At 38.6% G+C, this 13,840-nt stretch overlaps 1 protein-coding gene across 6 annotated transcripts in view; it reads left to right on the forward strand.

The window, feature by feature from the left end:
- PHEX (phosphate regulating endopeptidase homolog X-linked) overlaps positions 1 to 13,840 on the forward strand; it is a 232,999-nt gene that overhangs the window by 192,675 nt on the left and 26,484 nt on the right. For all 6 annotated transcript variants that reach the window (XM_042975235.1, XM_042975236.1, XM_042975237.1 and 3 more), the window contains one exon: positions 13,470 to 13,524. In XM_042975235.1, coding sequence (XP_042831169.1) covers positions 13,470 to 13,524 — 55 coding nt within the window. The remainder of the gene's footprint in view (positions 1 to 13,469; positions 13,525 to 13,840) is intronic.

Raw genomic sequence — 13,840 nt, forward strand, 5'->3', positions numbered from 1 at the left:
GGGTAAATACCCAGGAGTGCGATTGCTGGATTGTAAGGTACTTCTGTTTTTAACTTTTTGAGGAAATTCCATACTGTTTTCTGCAATGGTTGTACCAGTTTGCATTCCTACCAACAGTGTAAAAGTGTTTGTTTTTCTCCACATCTTCCCTAACACATATTATTTCTGGTGCTTTTAATTTTAATCATTCTGACAGGTGTAAGATAATATCTCATTGTAGTTTTGATTTGCATTTCCCTGATAAAGAGTGATGTTGAGCATCTTTTCATGTGTCTGTTGGCCATGTGTATGTCTTCTTTGGAGAAGTGTCTATACATTCTTTCTGCCCATTTTTAATTGGATTGTTTGTTTTTTGGGTGTTGAGTTGTATAAGTTCTTTATATATTCTGGATATTAACCCTTTGTTAGATATGTCACTTATACATATCTTCTCCTATTCTGTAGGTTGTCTTTTAGTTTCCTTTTGTGCGCAGAAGATTTTTATTTTGATGTAGTCCCAATAGTTTATTTTTGCTTTTGTTTTCCTTCCCTCAGGAGACTGATCTAGAAAGAAGTTACTATGGCCAGTGTCAAAGAGGTTACTGCCTGTGTTCTCTAGGATTTTTATGGTTTCAGGTCTCACATTTAGGTCTTTGATTTAGGGATATTGGCTCATCAGCTGGTTTTGGTATCAGGATAATGCTGGCCTTATAGAATGAATTTGGAAGTTTTCCTTCCACTTGTAATTTCTGGAATAGTTAGGGAAGAATAGGTATTAATTCTTCTTTAAATGTTTGGTAAAACTCACCTGTGAAGCCATCTGGTTTTGGGCTTTTGTTTGTTGGGAGACTATTATTATTATTATTATTATTACGGATTCAATTTGTTTGCTGGTTATTGGTCTGTCCAAATTTTATATTTCTTCCTGTTTTGGTTTTGGTAGTTTATATGTTTGTAAGAATTTATCCATTTTTTCTAGATTGTCCAATTTGTTGGCATAGAGTTTTTCATAATATTCTCGCATGATTGTATGTCTGTGGTATTGGTTATGATCTCTCCTCTCTCATTTGTGATTTTATTTATTTGAGTCCTTTCTCTTTCTTGATAAGTGTGGCTAGACATTTATCAGTTTTATTGATTTTTTTTTTCAAAGAACCAGCTCCTGGTTACATTGATCTGTTCTATTTTTTTTTTTTTTTTTTTTTTTTTTTTTTTTTTAGTTTCTATGTCACTTATTTCTGCTCTGATCTATATTATTTCCCTCCTTCTGCTGGTTTTAGGTTTTGTCTTTTGTTGTTTTTCGAGTTACTTTAGGTGTAAGGTTAGGTTATTTATTTGAGATTTTCCTTGCTTCTTGAGGTCGGCCTGTATTATTACATAGTTCCCTCTTAGAACCTCTTTTGCTGCATCCCAAAGATTTTGGACCTTTGTGTTTTCATTTTCATTTGTTGCTATGTATTTTTAAAATTTTCTTATTTGATTGCCTGGTTGACTCATTCATTGTTTAGTAGCATATTGTTTAAACTCCATGTATTTGTGATCAGAAAAGAGGCATGGTATGACTTGGTTCTTCTTGAATTTGGTGAGGCTGGTTTTGTGGGCTAATATGTGATCTCTTCTGGAGAATGTACCATGTGCACTTTAAAAGAGTATGCATTCTGCTGTTTCAGGATGAAATGTTCTGAGCATATTTGTTAATTCCATCTGGTGCAGCATGTCATTCAAAGTCATCGTTTCCTTGTTGATTTTCTGTTTAGATGATCTGTCCATTGTTGTAAGTGGGGTGTTAAAGTTCCCTACTATTATTGTATTATAATCGATTAGTTCCTTTATGTTTGTTAGTAACTGTTTTATGTATTTGGGTGCTCCTACGTTTGGTGCATATTTAGAATAGTTACATCTTCTTATTGGATTGTCCCCTTTATTATTAGATAGTATCCTTTATTTTTTTTGTCTCTTGTTACAGTCTTTGTTTTAAACTCTATTCTGTCTGATATAAGTATTGCTACCCTGGCTTTCTTTTCACTTGCATTTGCATGATTAAAGCTTTTCCATCCCTTCATTTTCAATGCACATGTGTCTTTAGGTCTGAAATGAGTTTTGTAGGTATCACATAGGTGGGTCTTGCTTTTTTATCCATTCCATCACCTTATGTCCTTTAATTGGAGCATGTAGTCCATTTACATTCAAAGTAATTATTGATAGATATGTATTTATTGCCATTTTATTGTTTTGCGGTTGTTTCTGAAGATTTTCTCTGATCCTTTCTTGTCTCTCTTGCATGTTTTTTTTTTACTATATTTTTTTAACATTTATTTATTTTTGAGACAGAGAGAGACAGAGCATGAATAGGGGAGGGGCAGAGAGAGAGGGAGACACAGAATCTGAAACAGGCTCCAGGCTCTGAGCCGTCAGCACAGAGCCCGACGCGGGGCTCGAACTCACGGACCGTGAGATCGTGACCTGAGCCGAAGTCGGCCGCTTAACCGACTGAGCCACCCAGGCGCCCTCTCTTGCATGTTTTTAAGCTAAGAAGTTTTAAAGTTTGTTTCACCCTTTAAAGATTTTGTTGAATACCTCTCAAACTTACATTTATCTACACATTTCAAAATTGAAACTAAATATGTACTCATCAAATACTGCTTTTCCTTCACTGAACATTGTAACATGATTTTTTCCCATTTACTCCTTGTAATTTTAAGTCATCATACATAGTATTCCACCAAATAAAAACACTTTGATTTCTTTAGTTAATTTTCTACTAATAGACACATGGGCTGTTTCTCTATTTAAAAAAAAAAACTCTGATAAGTTTTGGGTCTCTGTTTTTGTGCAAATCTGAGTTTTTTCTCTAGGGTAAATTCCTAGATGTGGAGGAATTACTGAGTCAAATGGTATGTCCAGTATAAGGGTTTTTAAATATAGCTTACCTGACTTCTCTTGAGAAAAGTGGTACCAATTTATATTTCCATTAACAGTAGATGAGATGGTTTTCTTTTACTGAGTTATTCATTGTCAAGATGCTGTTGGAGGAGATGAAAGAAACTTTTTTTTTTTTTTTTGGTCGAATTGACCTAAGGGAAAATGTTAGTCATGTGTTAATTCTTTTCTTTAATGTTTATTTATTTTTGAGAGAGAGAGAGAAGAGAGAAAGAAAGAGAGCACGCACAAGTAGGGGAGGGTCAGAGAGAGGGAGACACAGAATCTGAAGCAGGCTCCAGGCCCCGAGCTGTCAGCACAGAGCCGGATGTGGGGATTGAACCCACAAACTGTGAGATCATGACCTGAGCTGAAGTCAGATGCCTCACTGACTTAGCCACCCAGGTGCCCCAGTCATATTTTCATTCTTAAGACTATTATCTTAAACCCAGATATGGATCAGTGAACCCAGACAAGTATTTTCTGAGAACCTGCTGTTATTTCCAGGCCTGGGCTAAACATCACTGCCTTTAGTGTCAGTTTTGAATACCTAGGACAGCAATTGTGTGTATGAAATGACCTGTTGGAATAATAGTAGAATATGAGATAGTGAGCTTCATAGTGGGAGGAGATTTGTGTTTTCTCTGCCCGTTGAACTATAGCGGTGGTTCCAAAAGTGTTGTCCCTGGATCATCAGCCTCAGCATCACTTGTGATATATGAGCATCAACTGGTCCCACCTTTGACCTGTGGAATCAAACTCTGGGTTGTGGGACTAGCAATTTATATTTTAAGATTTTAACCATCAAATGTCTGCTAGATGCTGCAGTTTGAGAACTACTAAGCTATAAAGAAATGCAGCAAATGCAAAAGAGGTCTATTTGGTTGGGTAAAGGTAGGGGGACTAACTTGTCCTGCTTGCCTGGGACTGTCCCAATTTTATCACTGAAAGTTCCAGATGCCAGGAGCTCCCTTAGACCTGGGCAAATAGGGATGGTTGGTCACCCTGCTAAAAGAGAGGAGGTTCTCTTTGTTGCAGCCTAAAGGTAGTTATGGCAGATAAAGAATAGAAGCACCAGAAGAGGAAATTTCAAGATGGAGGACAGATTTTAGAAGCTTTCTGCTTGTCAGTTCTAGGCTGATAGATAAGGTGGCGGGAGGTTACCTGTAGGAAGCCAGCAGATGGCTAAGGCATCTTGCTGAATCCCTTGACATGAGTCACAGCTGTTAGCACTTGATACTTTCTGGAAAGGGGAAGGTTGGCATTCACCAAACTATTGCAAGATGCCAAATTGAAAAAAAAAGCCACTATTAATCTTAGCAGTGATGACAATGAAATCCCTTTACAGCACAAAATATAACCAGAAGTGCTTTGTAATTGCAGTAATTTCCATGTCCCAACTGATGGTCCCCTAGATTCTAGGAGAATGGTGTCCAGCTTATCTGATTATGAGAACTAATCCTGAATAAGATAGATAGAGCACTCATTCCCTCTTAGAGTGGGCATTCATTCCAGATTTCCAAAGCAGTTGCAATTAAAACTATTTTTGTCCTTTGTGCAATGGTAATTTGTTAGCCATGTAAAGTTTTACTTTTGAAAGTGTAGTCTGCAAAATTATGAGAAAAGTATCTAGTTGTATGTTACATGCACAGTATTGAGAAACAGTGAAGAGAGGAGAATGAGGCAGAAGGGCTTATTTATAGATATATATCATTTAAGTTAAATACAGGCAGTGCTTTTTTTCCTAAGTCGAGAGTTCTGAATTTCTTGGTATATTAGAATTACCTGAGGTGCTTTTAAAAACATACTCATGTGCAGGGCTCCATCCGAGACTGTGGCTTGATGGCTGTGGGGTGGAGCTTTGGCAAGGGTCTATTTTTTACAAGCTCTCCAAGGGATTCTCATGTACAGTTGCAGATGTGAATCCTTATCCTGACCTAAACGAGTATGTATCAACCAGCATGCACCAGAATAACCTGGGGGACCTGCTGAAAACTCTGGATCCCGCTCCCAGAGTTCCTGATTCGACAGGTCTGGGGTCAGGCCCAATAATTTGTATCTCTAACAAGCGTCCTGTCCAGGTGATGCTGATGCTGCTGGACCATGACCAAATGTTGAGTGCCATTCTCCTAAACCATTCCTACCTCAAACCTCAAGTGATTTCACAAGCTGTATCTTTTACTCATTAATGTACACATGTGTATAGTTACCCCCTCTCCCCCAAAACACTTCTATGCATCTTTCCTGAATTTATTTTATTTAGAACATATTTTCATTTAAAAATACACTTTCAAAGAGCTTTGGTATCAGTTCGCCTTTTTAGATGTCGCAAAATAGAAATTTTTTTTGGTTATATCCCTTTTCCTTCACTAGGTAGTAGGTTTTTTGAGGACATTTGTATGTTCAAAGCTTACTTTTGTGTCTTTGAACATTGTAGGTGCTTAGTAAATGTCAGTGGTCCATGACTGTGTATAGAAATTGCATCATCATAACCCGGTAGTTTTTATGATGGTATTTAAATATATTAACACCTCTAAAATTAGGGTTATAAGATATGTTCATTTAGTGGTAGAACTAGGAGCTTTTGCATAGAATAAGTAAAATAATCAAGTGAGCAGAAGTAACTACAAGTGAATCTCACCAAGAAGTATAATGTTGCTAAGATAGATCAGCACTAAGTTTGGAAATACGAGGATTAGTTCAGTAATATAAGCATACACTTAAGACTTTTGAAAATAACTGTCATAGCATGGACTAAAGTCATGTTAATACATCAGTAAATCCGTGCCAAAACTAAACATCCTATTATTTCACAAAACTAATAATAAAATACATTGTATTGATGTAGCCAGCCCCTTAGCAAAAATATCACAGACATGCATAGTGAAAAGAAAGCGGACACAGACACACTCAATGGAAAATCCAAGTACATCGCTGGAGAAACCAGCAACAGCCAGTATGGAAATGGATTGAGTTAAACCGGCCAGTATGTACTTTGGCCTGCATGTTCTCCAGCGCACGGGATTCTCCTTTAGGATTCAGCCCCCTGAGTCACCCTTTTCTCAACTGAACTTCATCATTTGGCCCTGGATGTGCCACTTCTGCCCCAGAGGCTGCTGGAGGGATCCTAGCTGTACAAATTCACCAATAATTTGCTAATCCTTCAAAAGGGTCAAAAGAGAGATTGAATTCAAGAATGAACTCCCAAATTTAGTTGAATTTGAGTTGCTTTGCATTGTATTAGTGTATTTACAAAAGTTTGCTATAGAGGAAAGGAAGAAGCAGTCCATCTGAGCTTTGAAGTCTGGCAAGAGAAAGTTGGAGGCCTCCTATTTTGTTAAATCTGACCAAACATGGAAACAATGGGAAAAGATGTGAGTCTGATGACAGTTGTCTTAAAATAATCATCATTTGTAAGTGTTGATATAGAAAAAATCCCCCAAACTTACACATAACAGAAAACTTTGGAAAGTAATGCTTTCAAAATATTGGCTATATGGTTACTGTCTTGAATCATATGCTTTTATGAACATGGAACTTAACATGGCAATTACATAAAAGCATGCAGATAATATAGGGAAAAGAGAATGTATTCATTCAGTATTGTCAGGACTGAAGGACTCTGATCTAAACCAGTGTTTTGTCTGATTTCTCTTTTCAGCACATGCCACAGCCATAAAAAGGGAGAATGTTTTCCTTTATTCCTCGGCAGTAGGGAGGGCTAAGAGTACACAGGGGTGATGGAACTTGCAGGGAGATGGGCAGGGCTTTTCATCTTGTTAAAATCTGCATTCTGGTTGAGAGTTTGTTGGGGGGAAAAAAGTGCTGACCAACTATGCTATTTCTGCCATAAATGCAAGAGGAAGGAACCAGCAAAGTCATTAATCCAGAAGGAAAATGAAAAACAGAACTTGAATAATGGAACATGCCTTTGCTCTGGTATTGAGTATGGAAACTTCAAGAAGTAGCACACTGGTGGTACTAATAGTTAGCATGTAATGTTTTAGACTTTGGCTCACACTATATACTCATAATCATGGGTAATGCTTAATTAACTCCAGTTAGACCTTCACGTTCCACAAGGTGTGGATTCCATTCACTCAACAGATAGTTACTGAGAGCTTATCACATGGCAGGTGTTGTTCTGGCTTTGGAGTGAAAGAATAGTGGAAATAAAAATCTCTTTTGTTACGGAGCGTGCATTGTAGTTCGGGAAAAACACCATAATTTATGCAGAGTAAGTAAAATGTAGAGTATCACAGCTGATGATATTACGGTGAGAGGTAAAGCAAGAAAGGGGATAGGATAACAACTCTCTCCTTTAAAAAGCACTAGGGAAGTCCTTGATGAGAAAGTGACATTTGAGTAAATATCTGAAGCAAGCTATGTAGATAGTAGTGGAAAGAAAGTTCCAGGATGGGGAGAGAGAAGTGGGAAGAAAGGGAGATTATTAATTTTGTTCATATCTCTTCATACAGTGTGAATTTGCTATCTCTAAGTATGTATTTGTTTTCTTGGGTCTGAGCTATGAAGATAATGGGCTTCTTTTGTTTTCTTCTCTTTATTTGTCTCTTCTAAAGAACCTAATTAGTGCAGTTTTCCAGTAATAAAATGGACATCAAAACCCAAACATGTTGAGGCATTTAAGTTTTCTTGGAAAGCTATAACTACAGTTAAAATATAACTTTATGACTTTAAAGGTCAATTAGTTGCTCCTGCTGGGGTTAATTGCCCACTGAAAGCGATGAGTTCTTTGGCAGTGCAGTTCTAAACAGAAGCACTCGAGGTTAGTCAGTATTTTCTGATGTGAGAGTTATGAGACACTCGAGCAAAAAAGAAAGGTTTGACCCAAGTAAGAAACCAAAAGCAGGATTTAGTGGTTTTCCTAGGTACAGATTTGAAAAAGAGAATTTTTTTTCTAGCAAATAATGAGGTGATTACAACATATAGATAGGAATATTTTCTTTTGTCAGAGTTTATTTTTTTATATTTTGAGAACAATTTTGTTTTTAAAAGGCTACAGTGAGCAAGAAAATGAAATAAAAGTTATCTATACTTGCAAGAAAGGAATTACATGATCTCTATGTGCCGATGATAAGATCTTATGAATAGAAATCCAAAGGAATACATTAAAAAATTAGGACTATTAAATGTGTTCAGTAATTCGGTAAGATACAAGATCTTCATACAAAAACCTATTATATTTCTATACAGTATCAATGAGTAAGCCAGAAATGATGTTAAGAAATCAATTCAATCTATAATAGTCCCAAAAAGAATAAAATAGGAATAGAACTGAGAGTCCAGAAATAACCTTTACATTTATGATCAATTGATTTTCAAAGAGAGTGCGAAGTTTTGTCAGAATTTTAGTCTTTTGAATTACATAACCACAATTTGTATTTTTGCTTGAAACAGGAATAAAATTTGCTGGTGTTGACAAATGCAAGAGCCAAATTACTACTGCATAAGCTTAGTTAACTGTAAATAGATTTTGTCTAACCTTTAGAAGAATTTTCTATAATACGCACACGTTTATTTCTAAAAGTTAATTTTCATTACACGAGTTGATTACCTTTGACTAGTTAATATTTAAAACATTACGTTCATGTCCAAAACTCCCTTAACCACACACCACCCCAAGTCCTAGTTACCGTCAAGAAGCAGCCACTATGATCACTTTGGTACATATTTCATAGACCTTTTCTGTGCATTTTAATATGGCACTTATTTAAAAAATTGAAATAATATTTATTTATTTATTTGTATCTGTGCCTTGCTTTCTTCCAACAACATGTCTTGGAGATTTTTCCATGCTAGAATACTAAGACCTACCTCTTGATTTTCATTTGCTTCAAAGCATTCCATAATATGGTTATGCCATATTGAAGCCGTTTTTCTCCTGTTGGACATTTAGCTTGTTGCACACTTTTCTCAGTTACAGCAACGCAGCAGTGAACATATTTAGCCATGACCCCAAAGTGCACATGAGCCAGTGCTTGGGCAATGGTTGTTAAAGTGTGCCTCCCAGACCAGCAGCTTCAGCATCACAGGAGAACTTGGTAAAGATGCAAATTCTTAGCCTCTTCTCTGGGCCTACTAACTCTGAAACTCTGAGGGTGGGGCCCAGCCATCTCTTTCAATAAGCCACCTATTTTATCTAGGTGATCCTGATGCATGATGAAACTTGAGAACCACTGGCAGGAATGTATATGTGTCCATATAGACATTAGATGCATACATGTACATATACATTAGTTCTATAATGTGACCTGTGTGTTCCTAAGCATTGCTGTGTTATGCAAGATTGTGCAATAAAAGCCACAGGCTTATGGGAGAAGTGGGGTTAGGGACACAACAATCAAAAACGTTGTCGGTGGGTCACCTGGGTGGCTCAGTCAGTTGAGCGTCCAACTCTGGATTTCTGCTCAGCTCATGATCCCAGGATTATGGGATCGAGCCTCACGTTGGGCTCTGCGCTGAGCATGCAGTTTGCTGAAGATTCTCTCTCCCTCTTCCTCTCTCACCCGCTCGCACGCATTCTGTCTCTAAAAATTAAATTACAAAATAAAAATAAAGCATTATCGGTGACACATGAAAACAAAAGCCAGGATCCTAATAAAAATGATAGCACAGACTAGAATTCAAATAAAAATTTGGAAGAAAAAAAGGATAGCACAGTCTTAAACATGTTGAGCAAATACATAAAACTACAGCACATACGGCATTTTCCCCTGAAAAGACCTGAAGTTTGCTTGTGGAAGCGGGTGCTGGAGGGCTTCGCAGTGTGTGAAGGAGGGTGATGTGAAGTTGGAAGGGAAATTTTAACACCAGGTGTGGGTGGCTGTGGCTTCTAACACACGTGGTGAACCGCGGTAACCGGTCCAGGTTGAGATGTGTGCATTTTGTGTATTCCTGTGTGGTTTGGTTCATTTGATGAGTTTTTCTGCTTTCACTTAGCATTTCTTGAGCACGAAATTGTGCATAAGCAAACGTGAAATTGGAGTTACGCCCCAGTGTTTTGTCCCAATATATCAATGACCTTGGATCAAATTTGCCTTTTCAGTGTGTTATAGCAGAACTATATATAAATATATGTATATCTTTCACATAGAAGGGCCACATACACAACCGAATGCTGGTTTTCCACTTACTATTTCTTTCACTTAATAATATCTTTTAGATACTTTTTCCAGTGTCAGCATGTAGTCACTCATATTTTTGAAAATGGCATTTACAGCCTTAGGAGATGACTAAACTGCTCATCAAAATGCTTGCAACAGTTGGCTCTCACACCAACATGCATCCCACACCCTGGCCAGGATTACCTGTTATCACACTTTTTGGTTTTTGCCGATCTGCTAGTTATACGTCTTTTTCCTTCTTCTCCCTCTCTCTCTCCTCTCATAGGTATATCTATATATGTTTGTATGTATGCATAATGTGTCTGGACATGATACGTGTGTAGGCATATGTATATGTACATACACACACATGGACATTATGAGAAGTGCCTCCCGTAAATATACTGATAGAAAAAAGGAGCTTTGAAAGTGTAAAACAGGTAGTGAAGTGGTGCTGAGATGGGGAAAAAAGGAAATAAAATGGATTTGCAGAAGAAACAAAAAACAAAAGCCTATTAAAAAGGGAGAGAAGAGAAACACATTTTCTTTCTGTTTAATTATTTTTTACTTTTACCTTTGCTAACTACAACCTCCCACCTCGTGAGATAAGATACGAGTCCACTCTGTGCGGCTTTGATCTTTCACTGGAGCCAGTCGACACCTCCAAAACTGTAGCTTCCACTGTTAATCCGTTCACTTCAGTGAAGCAGCCCTGAGGGCATTAGATTCTCCTGTTGGTCAGCATAGGGTCCCCTGGCCCCGACAAGCCGAGCGGACATCTGCTCAGAGGAGCTTCATGGCCGTGGCCTGCTGGTCTGGGGCCCCTCGCAGCAAAAGCCGCAGAAATGGAGGCACACGCAGGTGTCACATGTCAGATGTCTTCCTGTGAAGAGGTTGGCGGTGGACAGAAATGCTTCCAGCTGGGCACAGTACCAGGCAGGAAAGTCATAATGGTTTCCTAATTAGATCACATTGGTTTATGATCATTGTTCCTATTAGGAGATATCATTGCTTTAAAAAATTTTTTTGGAATGTTTATTTATTTTTGAGAGAAAGAGCAAGAGAGAGAAAGCGTGAGCAGGGGAGGGCCAGAAGGAGCTGGGGCAGGGAGGAAGACACAGAATCCAAGCAGGCTCCAGGCTCTGAGCTGTCAGCACAGAGCCTGACGCAGGGCTCGAACTCACGAGCTGTGAGATCATGACCTGAGGCGAAGTCGGATGCTCAACTGACTGAGCCACCCAGGCACCCCATCATTGCTTTTTGATGATTTATAGTGGGAGATGAGACTTTCAAATAAACACTGTGATTTGCATATATATGTAATATATATTTGCATATATATCTCTCCAACTCAGAATGACTTACTGAAAGTAATCACCAGAAAAGAGGATGGGATATTCATGTAAAGATGCAAAAAGAAATTTAAGGAAATGTAAAAATTAGGAAGATTAATATGATGTCACCCCTTCAAAGTCAGATGCATTTTCCTTTATATGAAAGCTGCAGGAAGAGGAAGAACTGCTAGCTGGATCCATCTCTGTTTGGCGGTGAGGTTTTTGGACCTTGAAATCTCAAACTGATATTAAGAAAATAGAATAGTTAACATTTATAATAACAATTATAATGAGGTTAACATTTCACTTCTGAATTAAGAACTTGTTTTCTTGCCCTCACTTTTTGTAGTGTCCTTTCATGATGGGGAGGTAGACAGAATGTTGAGAGGGAGAGAGTGAAGAGAAAACATTGTATTTATTTATTTTTTAATGTTTGTTTGAGAGAGAGCATGTGTGGGAGAGGGGCAGAAAGAGAGGGAGAGACAAAGAGAATCCCAAGCAGGCTCCGTACTGTCAGCGCAGAGTTTGACACGGGGCTCAATCCCATGAACCATGAGCTTATGACCTGATCAGAAATCAAGACTCAAATAAATGCTTAACCGGCTGAGCCACCCAGGTGCCCTGAAAACATTTTAACTCATAAAAGAGCTTTCGGTCTCAAAGGGAGGTGAAAGCAGTGGCTCTGCAACAGCCAAGGACATTGCAGAAGGCAGAGCGCTCTCCCTCTCCCTCTCTCCCTCTCTCCCTCTCTCTCTCCCCCCCCCCTTCCTCCGTGTGTGTGTGTGTGTGTGTGTGTGTGTGTGTGTGTGTGTGTGTCTTTTGTTACTATTCTTTGCATTTCTGATAGTTACGACTTAGAAGTGCAGCTCACAGGATCAGCCCAGGGTGATAAATTTAGTGGAGAATTGGAATCACAAAGCAAGGCATTTCTCACACTCATCGGCACAAAGCCAGATGCGTGGCTTGTACGACCCACTGCAAAATGAAAATATGGGGGCCCCTGTTCAGAAAGCTGGAAAGAGTGCCATTAAGGGTGCTCAAGTATGAAGCTTTATCCTGCATTCTGTGGCTTCTTTTTCTCTAGACTTGCCCTGGTTTATTTGCTATTCAATGCCATTGTAAGTTGTAAGGAAAATAAATGTTTTAAGTCATCAGCATATTTTTACTATTCACCTTTATATTGTGCAATTCCCATTTTAAATGAAAATATAAGAGCTTTTAACTTGGATGTGGGATCACTAAAATTACGCAGTTTCTATTTTGTAGCTTATACATGCATAGGTATTCTGTTCTTGCCATAACAATGGAAATGCTGCACAAAACTGATCCCACCTATTTTTATGTCATTTCTTAATACACATGGATTCTCCTAACACTCTCCACCTTCAGTTTACTCATGAGCAAGGAAGGACTAAAAAAGGAAAAGACACTATGGGTCGCCCTGTCTTTCCCTTTCCTTGTATGTCATTTTCAGTGTATGTGATTGGTTAATACAGGGAAGTAACAAAAGTAAGAAAGGATCTGATGGAGTTCCCTGGTCATTCATGTTTCTTAGAGTGCTGCTGCCTTTTTTTAGTGATCAAAGCAAATCCTGGTTCCAATAGAAAGAGCCCTCTTGGGGCTGTCAGAGCTCCCATCTACTCAATCCTGGATGTATTATGCTTACCTTGTACTCACTTTGAGTCTCACGGAATCCCCCCACATTGTGGGTCTACTGGAGTTCCGTGCTCCTGGGAATCCTCAAGAATGCTGTGTGCAAATGGGGCCTACAGGTTGAGTGTCCATGTAGCTGGCCCTTCCTATATCAGGGGAAGCTGCTGGACTGCCAGAAGCCTCCTGCACATGCTATGGAGGAACCCAGTTCACGACAGGGTGGACAATGCCAATAGCGTATTCATGCAAAGAGGTTTCCTTGAAACTATTGTGATGCACTTGTTTCAAACTTTGTTGAATTCATATCATTTTAGAAACAGTGAATCTCTTGAGTGCTCCCAGCTTCATGAGGAGTACCTTTCAGATGGGCCTTTGAGACTTCCAGGCTGAAGCTTGAACCAAGTACTCATCGTCAAATCAATTTCTATATCTCTTAAAATTTTGTCTGTTTTTCTCCCAGGATTTCCAGCAGGAGAGCTGCAGAAGCCTTTTTTTTGGGGAACGGAATATCCTCGGTAGGTAAATTAATGAAGAAACCAGTTATTGACAAGTAAGGAGGAACATGCTGCTTTGAATGAGAGTAGAATATAAAGTCACAAAAACAAAAACCAATGCCAGTGGTTGTTCAGCAATAGGAGAGCATGAAACCTGGTGTGGGTCAGTCGTACTTTCCTCATTTTAGAAATTTGTTTCCTGATTCTTTTTACCAGGGTGTGTGACTGGACAGGAAAGGCAGAGTGCACACAGGGGACCTTAATCTTTGTGTATTTATTCACTTATTCATTGACTTATAGGACAAATATGTGGACCTCAAAGGATTGTTGGGATTTG

The sequence above is a fragment of the Panthera tigris genome, chromosome X (genome assembly GCF_018350195.1).
Source record: "Panthera tigris isolate Pti1 chromosome X, P.tigris_Pti1_mat1.1, whole genome shotgun sequence".
Lineage (NCBI taxonomy): Eukaryota > Metazoa > Chordata > Mammalia > Carnivora > Felidae > Panthera > Panthera tigris.